The sequence below is a fragment of the Sus scrofa genome, chromosome 1 (genome assembly GCF_000003025.6).
Source record: "Sus scrofa isolate TJ Tabasco breed Duroc chromosome 1, Sscrofa11.1, whole genome shotgun sequence".
Taxonomy (NCBI): domain Eukaryota; kingdom Metazoa; phylum Chordata; class Mammalia; order Artiodactyla; family Suidae; genus Sus; species Sus scrofa.
In genome coordinates this window covers 57049194-57065526 of record NC_010443.5, presented here as the reverse complement: position 1 = coordinate 57065526, position 16333 = coordinate 57049194, and the positions used below count along the sequence as shown (strand labels likewise).

Below are 16333 nucleotides of genomic sequence, written 5' to 3'. Positions count from 1 at the left end.
GGCGCAGTGGTTAACGAATTGGACTAGGAATCGTGAGGTTGTGGGTTTGATCCCTGGCCTTGCTCCGTGGGTTAAGGATCCGGTGTTGCCATGAGCTGTGGCGTAGGTCGCAGACGCAGTTCAGATCCTGCATTGCTGTGGCTCTGGCATAGGCTGGCGGCTACAGCTCTGATTCGACCCCTAGCCTGGGAACTTCCATATGTTACGGGAGCGGCCCCAGAAAAGACAAAAAAAAAAAAAAAAAAAAAAGGGAATGTGAGGAAGGGGACTCACAGGGTAGGTGATCAGCTCATGCGCAATTCTCTGACTGGTGGATGGTGAGGTAACAGGGCAGTGCCACATGGGTTAACATTTCAATCCTCAGGCTCCAGTTGGTCTCAGTCATCAGGTGGTTAATTTCTTCCATATGGTGGAGGGTTAAAAACACCTGTAAAACAACTCAGGAAATGTGCATCAGATATTGTTATTTAGGTACTTCAGAGAGGAGCTAAAGCAGAGGACGTGGAGGGAGGGCTCTGTCCCAGGGAGGCCCCATATTGTCCTGCTCAGTTTCTAGCAGTACACACAAAAAGGGAGGGGCACAGAAGGGTCTTTTAACACCTCTGTCTCAGACTATGACTTACTTCCCGGAAAAACTGAATGGTTCTCTGAAAAAGGAAGACATATACAGCCTAATTCCTGGGATTCAGAAAACTTGTGTTGGGAGTTCCTGTTGTGGCTCAGTGGGTTAAGAACCTGACATAGTGTCCATGAGGATGAAGGTTTGATCCATGGCCTTGCTTAGTGGGTTAAGGATCTAGTGTTGCCGTGGCTGTGGTGTAGGCCTCAGGCTGCAAGTATGATTTGATCCCTAGCCTGCAAACTTCCATAAGGTGCAGCCCTTAAAAGAAAAAAAAAAACAACTTGTGTTTCTGCAAGCCTGGACACATCCAGAGACAAGAGTAGGTGTAACAGGTTGAATTGTCCCCAAGGATGTGTTTAACTTCTAACCTCTGGTACTTGTGAATGAGACTTTATTTGGAAAGAGGGTCTTTGCAGATGGAATCTTGATGAGTTTATCCTGGATTAAGGCCCACCCTAATCCAATATGACTAGTGTCACATGAAGAGATAAATTTAGATATAGACACAGAGAGAGAGTTTGCTCCACAAGCATAGAAAAGAAAGAAGCCAGCTTTAACCAGATAAAGCAAAATTACAAGAAACTGAACTAAACCAGACTCTGATGCACATCACAGGCAACCGCTAATGAGACTGCAAAAAGAGAGAACTCTTTCTCTTATAGAGCCAAATATATACAAATCCATTCCACCCATGTTCTCAAAATGAACGATAAATAGACCTGACGTGAGAGGACTTGGCCGCACCACTCGTTATACATTCTTTCAAGTTCATCCTCAATTTACTTGGTAATCAGCTTGGCCACCTGTGTTAGGTAATTGCCATTATTTTCCTATTTCTATGACTTACAGCTTTAGGTTAAATTCCCAGGGAGATAGGGGGCGCTGTCTTCCTTCATGTTTACAAAGAGATGGCTTCCAGGGAGTAAGAAAAAGTTCCTGGGTTGTGAAGCAGGCAAGGGACTCATTTAGCTGTTCAAAAGATTTATAGAGGTATCAATTTGTGGTGAGGAAGGATTAACAAATGTAAGTTTTCTCACAGAAATGCTTTAGGGACAGGGAAAGTTTTTTCCTTTTTGTCAACAGGGGAAATTCAATCTCATTTTTATATACCTTTACACACCTTTCCTTATGGGCAAAAGAAATGATCCATGGAAGAATTCATTCACCAAGAGCCAGTAAAGAGGAAGCCAAGACATATTTATGAGAATGTGTTGACTGTTTCAGGAAGCCAGCAAGGAGTTGTGTTGGTCCCTCTGCGGGCATCTATTTTTCCCCTTGAAGAAAAGCAGAGAGGTGGGACTAGGAGTGAGATAGGCAGAAACACTCTTGGCAAAGGATTCCTGGGAGGGAGAAATTGCCGGCTCACCCAGCTCACTTTGATACCACTCTCCTACTCTGTCCACTCTTGTGGGCAGAAGGGAGCCACATGGCCTTCCCGGTCTGTTGGCACTAAGGTTGGAGAGGGCATAACTGGGTAGTGGTGTAAAAATGAAGCACAGACTGCTGCCTTACAACCCAAAACAGCCACTCATCGTTGGTATGAAGCCTCTGTGAAGCTCTCCCTGTGCCAGGAATGAGCTCCCTGGGTGACACAGTGTGTGAGGAGGACAGTCTCCAAGGGGAGTCATCCCCAGGAAGGGAAAGTGAGGTATTTTCCCAGGACCAGGCTCACCTTTTCCATCCTTGGAGATTTGGGGAATCAAACATTGCACCACTCTGGGCTTGGTACCAACTCTGTCCTGCCAGCAGAAGATAGAACAGGGCATCATCTGGGCAGATTGCTGCTCTGTAAGGAAACAGGCTTATCTGGTCCTGTCGGCAGAGGAATGATGTTTTTTCCCCAAAGATCTCAGCAGATGTAACCACAGCACAGATCGCCAGGATGACCTAACTCAGGCTCTCTCAGAGAGACAGCCATTGGGCCCTCTCTATTTACTGGGAGGATTCTGATCTTACTGAGATCGTCCAGGCATTCAAGGGCTGAACTGTTGGGCCAGTTTCCCATCGACGCTTTATGATGCCTTCTCCCAAACCTCAAGCTCTTGCAGGTCAGATATAGCACAGGTACTTAAAACCAAACTGCTGAGTTATAACTTGCCAGCATCCAGCTTCATATGTAATACTTTAACTAAATTAGTCTGGTAACTTGCTAATGGACATAGTTTATAAAGCGCCTCCAGTCACCCGTGTTTAACTCGAAGGGAGAGACAGTTTGGTAAAGCAGAGAACACCGCCATGTAGTGGTACTCTGCTCTCCGATTCCTGCCTTTGCCAATTATACACATTAGTAATTTTGAGACATGGACCCTCTGAGACTCCCAAATATGATATAAAATTTTCTCTAGAAATGTACAGACAAAACTCATAAAAAATGTTTTGGGATTAATTTCAGATGTTTCATGGATCCCTAGAAGTACTCTGAAAAAAAGAAACTCATTTCCGATGCTCCAGTCTCTCGCCCTTAGAATTTCTCTAAAGCTGGTTTCCCTAATCCACGGCAGAAAGAACTTTCCAAATTCCCATTCAAACTCAGATTCTGTCGGGACGCCAAATTTGACCGAGGAATGGCGATCAGGCCCTTGAGCTATGACAACAGAGGAAAGGCCCCTTTCTTAGTAAAACGGATGCATTTATGAAATCTGCGGACCAGTCTACGTGTGGAAAGAGGCTTGGTTTCACGATTTCTGGAGTCTCCATTTGCTGCCTAGAAAGGAAAATAAGAGTCGCCCTGCGGGACTCCAAACTGTGGCAGCAGCGCATGCGTGGAACCACCCTAAGAAAGGGGCTGGGATGGGACCCGCGCGGGGCGGGTCGAAGGAAGACCGCCCCTTTAGTTCTGGGCGTTAACTCCTTCCCACCCCTCCCCCGAGCTGTCTCTCTTCACCTCTGACCTCGGAAAGAAGTGGGTGGGGCCTTTGGGGGCGGAAGTAGCGGTGCATTGTGGGTTAGTCTAGAGTTGAGCGGAATGAAAGTGGCGCGCGGTCGCTGACAGTAGCCCGGGTCGGGGCTGCTCGGGTTCGGACGCTGGCCGGGATTCGGGTGCCTCGGACCTCGGGTGCAGAGCGAACCGCGAGGAGGCGGCGGCGGAGGCGCGGCGAGCGTTGGTGGAGGGGGCGGCTGTGCGCGGCCCCAAGACATGGCTCACAACAAGATCCCGCCGCGGTGGCTGAACTGTCCACGGCGAGGCCAGCCGGTAGCAGGTAAGCGGGACGGGGGGGTGGCGTTCGAGTGCCTGAGCACCCGCGGGTCCATGGGTGGGCTGAGGGGGCGCAGCTTGCGATAGTTCAGTGTCTGGTGGTGGTGTTTCAGGACCGAGATGTGCTCGGTCCGATGAAGCTTCGTGGATGAGTGTTTGGGAACCTGGACCGGAGCAAGTGGGGGCACTTGTCAATATCCAGTAAGGCTGAGTGTTGCCATCGGGAAGGTAGATAGGGGGTTTGTGTGGCAGGAGCTGAGGACTAAAGAACTCAGTGGGCAATACTTTTCAGCTTAGGAGTTTGTGAAAGGTTCTCGGAAGGGGAGGGGACAAGTGTCAGTTTTGAGATGAAGGAGGTTGCTAAAGAGGAGGAGGAGGGGCAGTTTTTAAGCGGTGAAATTGATCTACACTGAGACTGGAGGTTTGTTTTTGTTTTGTTTTGATTTTTTTTTAACATGACTCACGTTGAGGGCTTTTTCATCTTTGACTTTGACACAACAGACTTTAAATTTAAAGCCTGATAAATTTTGACTTCCACGCGCGCAGGTACACACACACCCTGTGAATCACAATCAAGGTAGTAAACACATTCAGCACCTTTTATGGTTTCCTCCTGCGTTTTGTGATCTCCCCCGCGCCCTCAACCAGTGATCTGCTTTCTGTCGCGGTAGATTTAGTTTGCATTTTGTATGCTCTTTTTTGGGGGGGGGGAATCCTCTGTTTTCTTTCACTCAGCATTACTGTTTTGAGATTTATGCATGTTCTGGTATGTATCAATAGTTCGCTCTTTTTATTTCTTAGTATTCTGTTGTTATGAATACAGATTAGTTTATCCATTTACTTTTTGATGGTCCTTTGGGTTGTTTCCAGTTTTTGACAGTTGCAGACTAATTTGCTGTGAACATTCACCTACCTTTCTTTGTATGCACATGTGCTTTCATTTCCCCTGTGTAAATTTTTAGGAGAGCAATGCATCATATGGTATGTGTGCATTTAACCTTAAAAAATACCAAATTCTTTCCCACAGTTATAATATTTTGCATTCCTGCTATCAGTGTATGAGAGTTCTGTTTGCTCCACATCCTCTTGGACACTTGATTTGATCAGTCTTTTAAATTTTACCCACTCTAATAGCTGTTTAGTACTTATTACGGTTTGATGTTGAGCATCTTTTTATGTGCTTCTTGGCAATTCATGTATTATCTTTTGCAAAGTTTCCAAATCTTTTGCTGACTTTAATTTTTTATTTTTTATTTTTGTCTTTTTAGGGCCGCACCTGTGACATATGGAGGTTCCCAGGCTAGGGGTCCAATCAGTTACAGCTGCCAGCCTACACCACAGCCACAGCAACGTCGGATCCTAACCCAATCGTCGACCTACACCACAGCACACAGCTCACTGCAACTCAGTATCCTTAACCCACTGAGCGAGGCCAGGGATGGAACTGCCACCTCATGGTTCCCAGTTGGGTTAGTTTTCACTTTGCCACCATGGGAACTCCTCTTGCTAACTTTAAAAATTGTGTTGTTTATCTTATTTTTGGGTTGTTAGTGTTTTTTTTTTTTTTTTTTGGAACTGTTTTATTTATTTATTTATTTATTTTTGTCTTTTTGCTATTTCTTTGGGCCGCTCCCGTGGCATATGGAGGTTCCCAGGCTAGGGGTGTAATCGGAGCTGTAGCTGCCGGCCTACGCCAGAGCCACAGCAACGTGGGATGCGAGCCGCGTCTGCAACCTACACCACAGCTCACGGCAACGCCGGATTGTCAACCCACTGAGCAAGGGCAGGGACCGAACCCGCAACCTCATGGTTCCTAGTCGGATTCATTAACCACTGCGTTAACCACTGCGCCATGACGGGAACTCCTGGTGTTCTTTATATATTGTAAATGCAAGTCCTTTGTTGGATATTTGCTTTTAAAAGTCTTTTCTCCCATCTGTGGCTTGCCTTTTCACTCTCTTTTGAACAGTTTCTTTTGAAAAGTGAAAGTTTTAAATTTTAACTAGCTCCGTCTTAATGCTTTTCCTAGAAAGTGTTTTGAAACAAAAATTAAAGGATTCTGTAGTGAGCTACGTTTCCTTACTAATTATGTACATGTATAGTATGTCTGCCTCTTTCTTTAAAATTGTTGGAAGAGAAGAGTCTGCAGTCAATTTTTTTTTTTTCTTTTTAGGGCCCCACCACCCTGGGACGTGGAAGTTTCCAGGTGAGGGGTTGAATTGGAGCTGCAGATGCCAGCCTGTACGACAGCCACAGCAATGTGGGATCCAAGCTACATCTGTGACCTATGCTGCAGCTCAAGGCAAAGCCGGGATCCTTAACCCTCTGAGCAATGCCAGGGATCCAACCTGCATCCTCATGGATACTAGTTGGCTTGCTGAGCCACAACAGGAAGTCCTGTAGTCATTTTTAAGTTCAGATTTTCTAGTTCTTCTAGTTTGTCAGCTTTTCTTAACATTTTATATAAAACCCTCAGTCAATAAATAAGGCCGTATAAATGATGGATAAAACTGATACTGAGAGATAATCTGAAGTTCCCGTCGTGGCTCAGTGGTTAACGTCGTGGCTCAACTAGGAACCATGAGGTTGCGGGTTTGATCCCTGGCCTTGCTCAGTGGGTTAAGGATCTGGCATTGCCGTGAGCTGTGGTATAGGTTGCAGACATGGCTCGGATCCCGTTGCTGTGGCTCTGGCGTAGGCCGGCAGCTACAGCTCCGATTACACCCCTAGCCTGGGAACCTCCGTATGCCCCGGGAGCGGCCCTAGAAAAGGCAAAAAGACAAAAAAACAAAAAACTGATACTGAGAGATAATCTAAATAAGTCTTAGGATGAAGAAATGTTTTTCTTTAATAAAAACGAACTTTGCTTTAAGTTCTAATAATTTTTATAGGCATTTTCACTTGTAAATTCTACTTGATAGTCACTGTACTTTTTTTCAAATGAATGGATTATAGTTCTTTACATTTTTCTTTATAAGTCTTACTCTCTGGACATTTTGACTTTTTTCCCTTTGCCATTTCTAGCTTAATATTGAATCCTTTCCCTTTATAATGTAATTTTCTCTACGGAGTTATGAAAAACTCTTTAACTTAGATGTCTGGCTTCTTTTCCAACCTGGAGCATGCTTGCTGGATCCTTTTATTAGTGTTACCTACCACACTGATCTGTGATAAAAAGAAAATCATGAAGATCTTATCAAAATGACTATTTTTTAATTTGGAATTAGAAAAGTCTGCGCTTAGTTTAAAGAGCAGACTTTTAATACAATAAGAAGATGGCAATGACAAATATCAGAACATTGACTTCTTGTTGGATGAATGGGACAAATGTGATAGCGACTGGGGTTGGACAGCAGCAGGTAAGGTGCTAAGTTCCAGGCAGCTTTCACCTCTCTAAGAAATAGAGTTTTGTGCATTTTTTCCCCTCTGTCTCCTGGGCATGAAGGGTTAGGAATAAAAAGTTTTTCCTTTTTATTGTGTTGGAATATTTTGACCCCCGAAAGTTAGATTCTTGATTGTTGTGCTGAGTGAGTCACTAAGCTCACCTACCTGATCTGTGGGCCCTGGACAGAACTGCAGACCTCCTGACAGCCAAACTGGATCTTTAGGGGAATCAAGTCTGCTTTGGCTTATGCTGCTTACTAGAAAGTAAAGTGAATGCAACATAAAATTCTTGAGAAGTTTCTGTGAATTTCCCTTAAAATTCTGTCTTTCTGTGTCCTAGAAGTGTTCATGACACATTGTGTATTTTATTTTTTATTTTTATTTTTGCCTGCCCCGGAGGCACAAGGAGTTCCTGGGCTATGGATCAGATGCGAGCCACAGTTGCGACCTATGCTGCAGCTGTGGCAACGTTGGATCCTTTAACCCACTGTGCTGGGCCAGGGATTGAATCTGTGTTCTGGTGCTGCAAAGAGGCTGTGATCCTCTTGTGCCTCAGTGGTGGGAATGCCTGTATTTTAGATAATGGAGGGTTGGCAGTGTTTTACAGTAGTAGAGCAAGAAGTGCTAGCTATATTCTTGCAAGCTACAGAGAAAAATAAGGAATCATTCACATTCCCAGTTTTTACAGCCTATTTTCTTCCCATTATTTTTTTCTCACTATAAAAGTAATTCATGTTTGGAGTTCCCTTATGGCTCAGCGGGTTAAGGATCTGGATTTCTTACTGCTGTGGCTCTGGTTACAGCTGTGGTGCAGGTTTGATCCCTGACCCAGGAACTTCCACATGCTGCAGATGTGGCCAAAATTAAAAAAAATTCATGCTTATTGTATAATTTCTTTGATATTTTGCATATTGAGGAAAATGTGTTATGACTTAAATGTTCTCATTGTAAACATTAGGATGAATCTTTTTAGTGCTAGAAGTTCATAATTTTTCTGAATCAGAGGGAAGATGGCACTAATTTGTTGACTATGAAGTCACTTTCTCTAATTAAACCAGACTTCCAGTGAGGAGCTCCTGGAGATAGGGTCAAACTATATTTCTGAAGAATTCCTTTTTTTTCTCTTTCTGATTCATAGATTTCAGGTGAAACTTTGAAGAAAACATACTGCTCATTTCTTTAAGGCAGTTTGTTCAACATAAAATTATTTTGCATGTACTACGTGTAAAGAACTTCTTAGGAACTATGAGAATATAACTAATATAGTCTTTTGATAACAGTGAAGGTTTTGAAGTCATTTTTTTCCAGCAAATATTTGTGTGTACTTTTGCTGGTTTTAGGGACTAGGGAGATGATTAAGATATAGTCCCTCACTTTAAGAGCATATGGTGATGGTTTCATGCGAGTAGCAAACCATCATTTTAAAACAGTTCTGTTGTAACTATTATCAAATATCATGGGATATTAGAGGTCATAAACCTAAATCTTTGTATGAATTTAGGGAAGAAGAAGGGGATCAGCGAAGCCTTCTCAGAGAAGGTATATGTGAATTATCTAGAATAAATAGAAGTTTGCTAAATAGATTATTGGTTCCTTTTTTTTTTTTTTTTCCTGTTTAGGGCTGCACTTGTGGCACATGGAAGTTCCCAGGCTAGGGGTTGAATCAGAGCTACAGCTGCTGGCCTACACCATAGCCACAGCAACATGGGATCTGAGCTGCATCTGCGACCTACACCACAGCTCACGGCATTGTTGGATCCCTGACCCACAGAGCGAGGCCAGGAATTGAACCTGCATCCTCATGGATACTAGGCGAATTCTTCGTTTCTGCTGCGCTACAGTGGGAACTCTTTTTTTTTTTTTAAAGGGTTCTGTTAGGATAGGATGATGATGGAGGGATCTTAGACTGAAAGTGAGGATATGGATGTGAGGGTGGACAATATCAACCAGATCATATAGGCTTTAGGGTGTTCTAAGGGATTTTAATATTTATATACTGCCTTTTTTGGTCTGTGCTCACAGCATGCAGAAGTTCCCTGGCCAGGGATCAAACCTGCTCTGTAGCAGTGACTTTAGCCATACCATTGACAATGCTGGATCCTTAACCGCTAGGCCACCACAGAACTCCCAACATTTATATACCTATGTTTTAAAATATTTATTTTTTTATATCTGCATCCAAGGCATATGGAAATTCCCGAGCCAGGGATTGAATCTGAGTCGCAGCTGGGACCTATGCTGCAGCTCCAGCAATGCTGGATCTTTTAACCCACTGTACCTGGCTGGGTATCCAGTCTGCTTCTCAGGGATCTGAGCTACTGCAGTCGGATTCATAAGCTACTCTGCCACAGCGGGAACTCCCTTATATATATATATATATATATATATATATATATTTTTTTTTTTTTTTTTTTTTTTTTTTTGGTCTTTTTAGGGCTGCACCCATGGCATATGGAAGTTCCCAGGCTAGGGGTCAAATCGGAGCTACAGCTGCTGGCCTATGCCTCAGCCACAGCAGCACCAGGTCTGAGCCACGTGTGTCACTTACACCACAGCTCACAGCAACGCCAGATCCTTTAACCACTAAGCGAGGCCAGGGATCAAACTCTCATCCTCATAGATTCTTAAGCCACTGAGTCACAGTGGGAACTCCCTCATATATTCTTAAACTGCATGAGCAAACCATTGCATTTCTTAAGCATTGGGATGAGATGATTTGACGTCAGTTTTATTTTTTTAAAGTTGATGATTTGACTTCATTTTTAAAAAGATTACTTTGATTGCTCTGTGTTAATGAATTGAAAGAGATAAAAATGGAAGTAAGGAGACTAGGCATTTGCCATGGTAGTCTAGATGAAAGATAATGGTGATGGTTTGGAAATAGAGTTGAGGAGTAGTAGGCTGATTTGAGAGATATTTAAGAGGGAAAATGGACAGGATTAGGTGTTGAATTTAGAATGAGAGAGAGAGACAAAACTTAGTCTTAAGGTTTTGCTTATGCAGTGGGATGACTAAGATCATTAGGACTTATTGAGTGGGAAGCAGGTTGGAAGAGGTATTCTTAAGATCCTGATTTGCTCAAGTAAAGGTGTTGAGTATACAATTGATTCTGTGGTTTGGAATTCAGACAAGTTTGAGTTGGAGATGTACATTTATCAACATAAAGACAACATTTAAAGACATGGTAGTTGATAAGTCAGGATAAGGAATGCTAGTTTCTCTAACAACTCCAAGGGTTCCTGTCAGCATGTGTTTATCTCTTGCTCATACCACAGTGCTGCATTGTGTGTCAGGCAGCTTTCCTGGGCAGCTGTTCTCCCAAGTGGTGACTCTCTGGGCTCTTTCATCTTGCCATAGTATCCTCTTCAACGTGTGACTTCTTCTTTCTTGGTCTTTTTAGGGCGACAGATGTGGCATATGGAAGTTCCAAGGCTAGAGGTCGAATTGGAGCTGTAGCTGCTGGCCACAGCCACAGCCATGCCAGATCCAAGCTGTGTCTTCAACCTACACCGAAGCTTCTGGCAACGCCAGATCCCCAACCCACTGAGCAAGGCAGGGATTGAACCCGAGTCTTCATGGATACTAGTTGGGTTTGTTACCCCTGAGCCACAACGGGAGCCCCTAAACATGTGACTTCTTTTTTTTTTTTTTTTTTTGTCTTTTTGTCTTTTGTTGTTGTTGTTGCTATTTCTTGGGCCGCTCCCGCGGCATATGGAGGTTCCCAGGCTAGGGGTCGAATCAGAGCTGTAGCCACCGGCCTACGCCAGAGCCATAGCAATGCGGGATCCGAGCCGCGTCTGCAACCTACACCACAGCTCACGGCAACGCCGGATCATTAACCCACTGAGCAAGGGCAGGGACTGAACCCGCAACCTCATGGTTCCTAGTCGGATTCGTTAACCACTGCGCCACGACGGGAACTCCTAAACATGTGACTTCTAAGGTTGCTGTGGAAAGGGAATAGCAGGAATGGGTGATCTCTCAGGATGTTTTATGACCAGCTGTGGGTAGTGTTATATCTTACCCCTGCCCATATCCCATTGGGCAGGATCTAGTTACATAGCCCTCATCTAACTACAAGAGGAGCTAAGAACTATATAGTCTTTCTGTGTGCTATGGAAGAGGAAAATAAATAGAATCTGTGAACAGATAGCATTGTTTCTGCCATGGAGTGGAAGAGACCAATCCAGAGATTGTAGAAAGAGTAGAAGAGAAGGCCCAGAATGGAACCCCTAAAACCTGGCATTTAGAAGTTGGGTAGAGGAAAAAAGAGGGAACAAAGGAGTGAGAAGGAATAGCCAGAAATTGGGGGTAGTGTTAGGTGGGTGGTAGAAACTAAAGGAGTCCAGTGTCATGGAAGCCAAGAGAATTTTTCAAGAAGAGAAGAGTTGCCAGTTTTATGTGATACTGCTGAGGTCCTAAGACACCAGAAGAGTTGGGAACAAAATGGAAGGGAGGAGGGGTGATTGATGGTCCTTGAGAAAGCAAAATGGAAAGGAATCCAAAGCAAAGTGAAGGGGATTTGCCTTTAATGGGAGGAAGGACAGGAAATGAAAGAGAAAATGGACTCAGATACAGAAAGTTTTATAACTGCAAAGGTGAGGCAAGTTTCTGCCAATGGTGGAGAAGCTTCGTTAAATAGTAATTATATCCATTGACTCTGTGTCTAGATCACTTGGGCTTGAACCACTGTTACCTCATTTACTAGAAGTGTGACAATAGACAGGTTACTCAGTCTCTCTTGCTTTGGTTTCCTCATCTATAAAATGGGAATAATAACATACATTCATGTTAGAAATAAATGAACTAATCTATGTAAAATGTTTTAAGTCATGTCTGATATGTGTTAAACACATAAAGTTAGTTTCTGTTTCTTTTTACCTTTTCTTTTAGGTGAACTAATCTATGTAAAATGTTTTAAGTCATGTCTGATATGTGTTAAACACATAAAGTTAGTTTCTGTTTCTTTTTACCTTTTCTTTTAGGTGAGTTTTAAGTCATGTCTGATATGTGTTAAACACATAAAGTTAGTTTCTGTTTCTTTTTACCTTTTCTTTTAGGAAGCTATCAGGTGAGGAGGCGGTAGGGGAGCTCGGTATATTTTACAAATGAGAAAAGATGTGAAATGGTTATTTGTCATAGGATCACCTATGAGAGTGGTGATTTATAGTGTCACCCATCTGCTGTCCTCTGGGATTTTCTCCAGGGCCTCGAGTTGCATAAGTGTAGGCCCAAAGAAATCAGGTGGTTGGGTTTATCCAGGTCCAGGTTTTTATCAGGAGAGTGTGACTGAGTAATGGGGCACAAGTATGGGGGTTGAGGGTATGCAGAGGAAACAGGATCAGACCTCTCAGTCAGCAGAGAGAAGGAGAGAGGTCTAGTGGGGTGAAAATTCTAGCATACCATATTATTACTTATCATGTTTATTGTTTGTAGTTTATCTTTACCTACTAGAATATGGGCTCCATGAGGGCAGGGATTTTTGTTTGTTTTTTTCTTTTCACTAATGTGTTCCATGCATCTAGAATAATGCCTGGTACATAATAGGTGCTCATTAAATATCTGTTAGATAAATGAAGTGTAATAATCTAGGTGAGATGATGGTAGAAGTGGTGAGAACTGGTCAGATCTTGAATATATTTTGAAGATATATCTGATAGGCTTTGCTGATGGCTTGGACGTGGGGTGTTGTAAAAGGGAGAGGGGTCAAGGATAACTCCAAAGGTTTTGGCCTGAGCTACTAAAAACAAAGGTGTTACCATGTGCTGAGAGGAGTCTGAGGATTGAGAGCTCAGGTATGTATATTTAGCCTGAGATGTCTGTTAGACTTTTTTTTTTTTTTGGCCTTCTCCTCCCACGCCCTTCTTTTTCAGCCATGTTTCTTTTCTTTTGCATTTTAGGGCCACACCTGCAGCATATGGTGGTTCCCAGGCTAGGGGTTGAATCGGAGCTACAGCTGCTGGCCTACACCACAGCCACAGCAACGTGGGATCTGACCCGTGTCTATGGCCTACACCACAGTTCACGGCAATGCAGGATCCTTAACCCCCTGAGCCAGGCCAGGGATCGAACCTGCAACCTCATGGTTCCTAGTTGGATTCGTTTCCATTGCGCCACGACAGGAACTCCTGTCCGTTAAACAGGAGTGGAGGCTAAGTCAGGTAGGCAGTGTAATATCTGAGCTGGAGTTCAGAGAGGTTTGGCCTGGAGATACACATTTGTGAGTCAATACATTGATGACTTTTAAAGTGTGAGGCTAGGAGTTCCCGTTGTGGCGCAGTGGTTAATGGATCTGACTAGGAACCATGAGGTTGCGGGTTCGATCCCTGGCCTTGCTTAGTGGGTTAAGGACCTGGTGTTGCCGTGAGCTGTGGTGTAGGTTGCAGACTCGGCTCAGATCCTGCGTTGCTGTGGCTGTGGCATAGGCTGGTGGCTGTACTCTGATTAGTCCCCTGGCCTGGGAACCTCCATATGCTGCGAGAGCGGCCCAAGAAATGGCAAAAAGACCAAAAAAAAAAAAAAAAGTGTGAGGCTAAATGAGGTGCCAAGGGAGTGAGTATAGATAGAAAAGAGGTGCAATACAGAGCTCCTGGGATAGAGAGGTCAGGGAGATGAGAAGCTAGGAAAGGAGGCTGAGGAGAGGCCACAGAGATAGGAGGAAAACCAAGAGGATGTAGTATCCTGGAAGCACATGAAAAAAGTGATTCAAGAGCTCCCTCTTGAATTAAACAATGATCAATTATTTGAGCACTGAGAATGGACCATTGGATTTAGAAATGTGGAAGTTACTGGTGATCTTGAGTGGTTTTGTAGAAAGTAAAATAGAAATAGTTATCTTTTTATGAAATTCATATTAAAGGCTCTGGACAGATATTAAGGTTTCACTTAGATAATATTTTAGGTATGTATTTACTCTAATGATTTTATTGTATTTTAGAATACCAATCAGCTAAAATAAATGTTTTTAAAATTGATTTTATAAGATGACTTCCCCTGTGCTTGTATAGTGATCAAAAAAAAAAAAAAAAGGTCAAAAGTCAGTCAGTCTTGCTGGAGTTAGAACTGCTGATATTTTTAGAGAGTGATTGTGGTTAGTGTGCTTCTCAGCATGATCCTTCTCCTGAGATGCAGGATAAGGTGCTTAAGTTGGGGAAAGTTCCAATATCATAGTAAAAAAGTATAATAGGGATTTTAAAGAATTGATTTAATCAATCACCAGTTTTCTAGTACTATATCTTTCAATATTTTAAGGCAATAACTTTTTAAGGTAGTGGTTTAGAACTTGAGTCTTTTTTTTTTTTTTTTGTCTTTTTGCCATTTCTTGGGCAGCTCCCACAGCATATGGGAGGTTCCCAGGCTAGGGGTCTAATCGGAGCTGTAGCTGACGGCCTACGCCAGAGCCACAGCAACGCGGGATCTGAGCTGCATCTGCAACCTACACCACAGCTCACGGCAACGCTGGATCCTTAACCCCCTGAGTAAGGCCAGGGATCGAACCCGCAACCTCATGGTTCCTAGTCAGATTCGTTAACCACTGCACCACGATGGGTACTCCTAGAACTTGAGTCTTTATGGAAGTTCCATTCACTGGTAATTTTTCCTTTGCTATTGTATTTGATTGTCAATTTCTAGAATTTATATTGTCCTTAACAGTTCCAAGGCAGTGCCTCTTAAAAGTGTAGTGTAGCTTGAGAGTATTTCATAAACAGTTCCATTTAAAATATTGTAAGGAAATGATTTTGAGATTTGCTAATTATAGAGTTTTAACCTGGAACATTTTTCATTAATGAAAATTATTGTCCATCTTAATGTTGTTTAGGAAGATTCTTACCTCTGAAGACAATGTTGGGACCAAGATACGACAGTCAAGTTGCTGAAGAAAATCGGTTCCACCCCAGTATGCTGTCGAATTATCTAAAGAGTCTGAAGGTAAGAAACAACATTTTTGATACTGTTTTAACTACTGTATCCCTCCCTTTTTCTTCAGGTGGCATTTAAAGTAAAAGCTTTTTATTTGGAATTAATTAATTAACTCGAGGAAGTTGTAAAAATTGTACATAGAGTTCTATGAACCCTCCCCTAGCTTTTCCCAATGTGACATCTTATATGACTGTAGACAATATCAAAAGCAGGAAATTGACATTGGTACCATACTGTTCATTAGATTGTAGACCTGACATGGTTTTCAGTTTTATATACATTCATTCGTATTTCTGTGTATATAAATCTGTGCAGTTTGACCTGATGTGAAGATTCACCGTGGCAGTTACAAAACTCTTCCTTCTCCACAAAGGAACTTCCTTATGCCACCCCTTTATAGTCAGATCCTCTTCCCATCCCATCCCTGTAGGCCAGAAACTGCTAACCTGTTCTCTATCTGTAATTTTGTCATTTTGTGAATGTTTTATAAATGGAACAGTGTGTTACCTTTTGGGATTGGCTTTTTCATTAAGCACAATGTCCTTGAGGTCTATCCAGATCGTTTCATGAATCAACAAAAATTTTGTTCCTTTTTATTGCTGAATAAACAGTATTTAGTTGTGTGGATGTGCCAGAGTTTATTTATCCATTCTCTTGCTGAATGGTTAAATAACAGTTTAACCGAGAAGATCCACATCAAGGTGTTGGCAAGATTGGCCTCTCCTGAAGGCTTGGAGGAGAATCTTTCCCACTCTTTTCTCCTAGTTTTTGGTGATTGCCAGCAGTTCTCCATGTTCCTTGGCTTGCAGCTCCATCAGTCATCTCTACCTCATTCTTGACAATCCGTGTGTGTGTGTGTGTGTGTGTGTGTGTGTGTGTCCAAATTTCCATCTTATAAGGACATGTCAATCCAGTATGACCTCACCTTGATTTTATTTGCAAAGAGGCTATAACCCTATTTCTAAATAAGGTCACATTCACATGTACCAGGAGTTAGGAGTTAAACATGTTTTTAGGGGGCCTATTTCAACCCATAACACCAGTCATTGTTACTCTTTTTTATTTCATACTCTTAGTAGTCTGTTATTATATTCTCTGTTAGTACATTCAACAAATATTGGTGCCTAATACATGCAAGACTCCTATTATAGTAAAGTTTCCACTTAGTTTTTGATAACCTGTTACTTAGCCTTATCTCTGTGTTTGGGTCT

At 42.8% G+C, this 16333-nt stretch overlaps 1 protein-coding gene across 2 annotated transcripts in view; it reads left to right on the top strand.

Moving 5' to 3' along the window:
• The window catches only part of RNGTT (RNA guanylyltransferase and 5'-phosphatase), a 209122-nt gene continuing 196330 nt past the window's right edge, over positions 3542–16333 (top strand). Inside the window, exons 1-2 of one of the 2 annotated variants that reach the window (XM_021089928.1) lie at positions 3542–3822; positions 15022–15131. In XM_021089928.1, coding sequence (XP_020945587.1) covers positions 3759–3822; positions 15022–15131 — 174 coding nt within the window. In that variant the 5' untranslated portion in view covers positions 3542–3758. The remainder of the gene's footprint in view (positions 3823–15021; positions 15132–16333) is intronic. The other variant, XM_021089934.1, reaches the window with a different exon arrangement.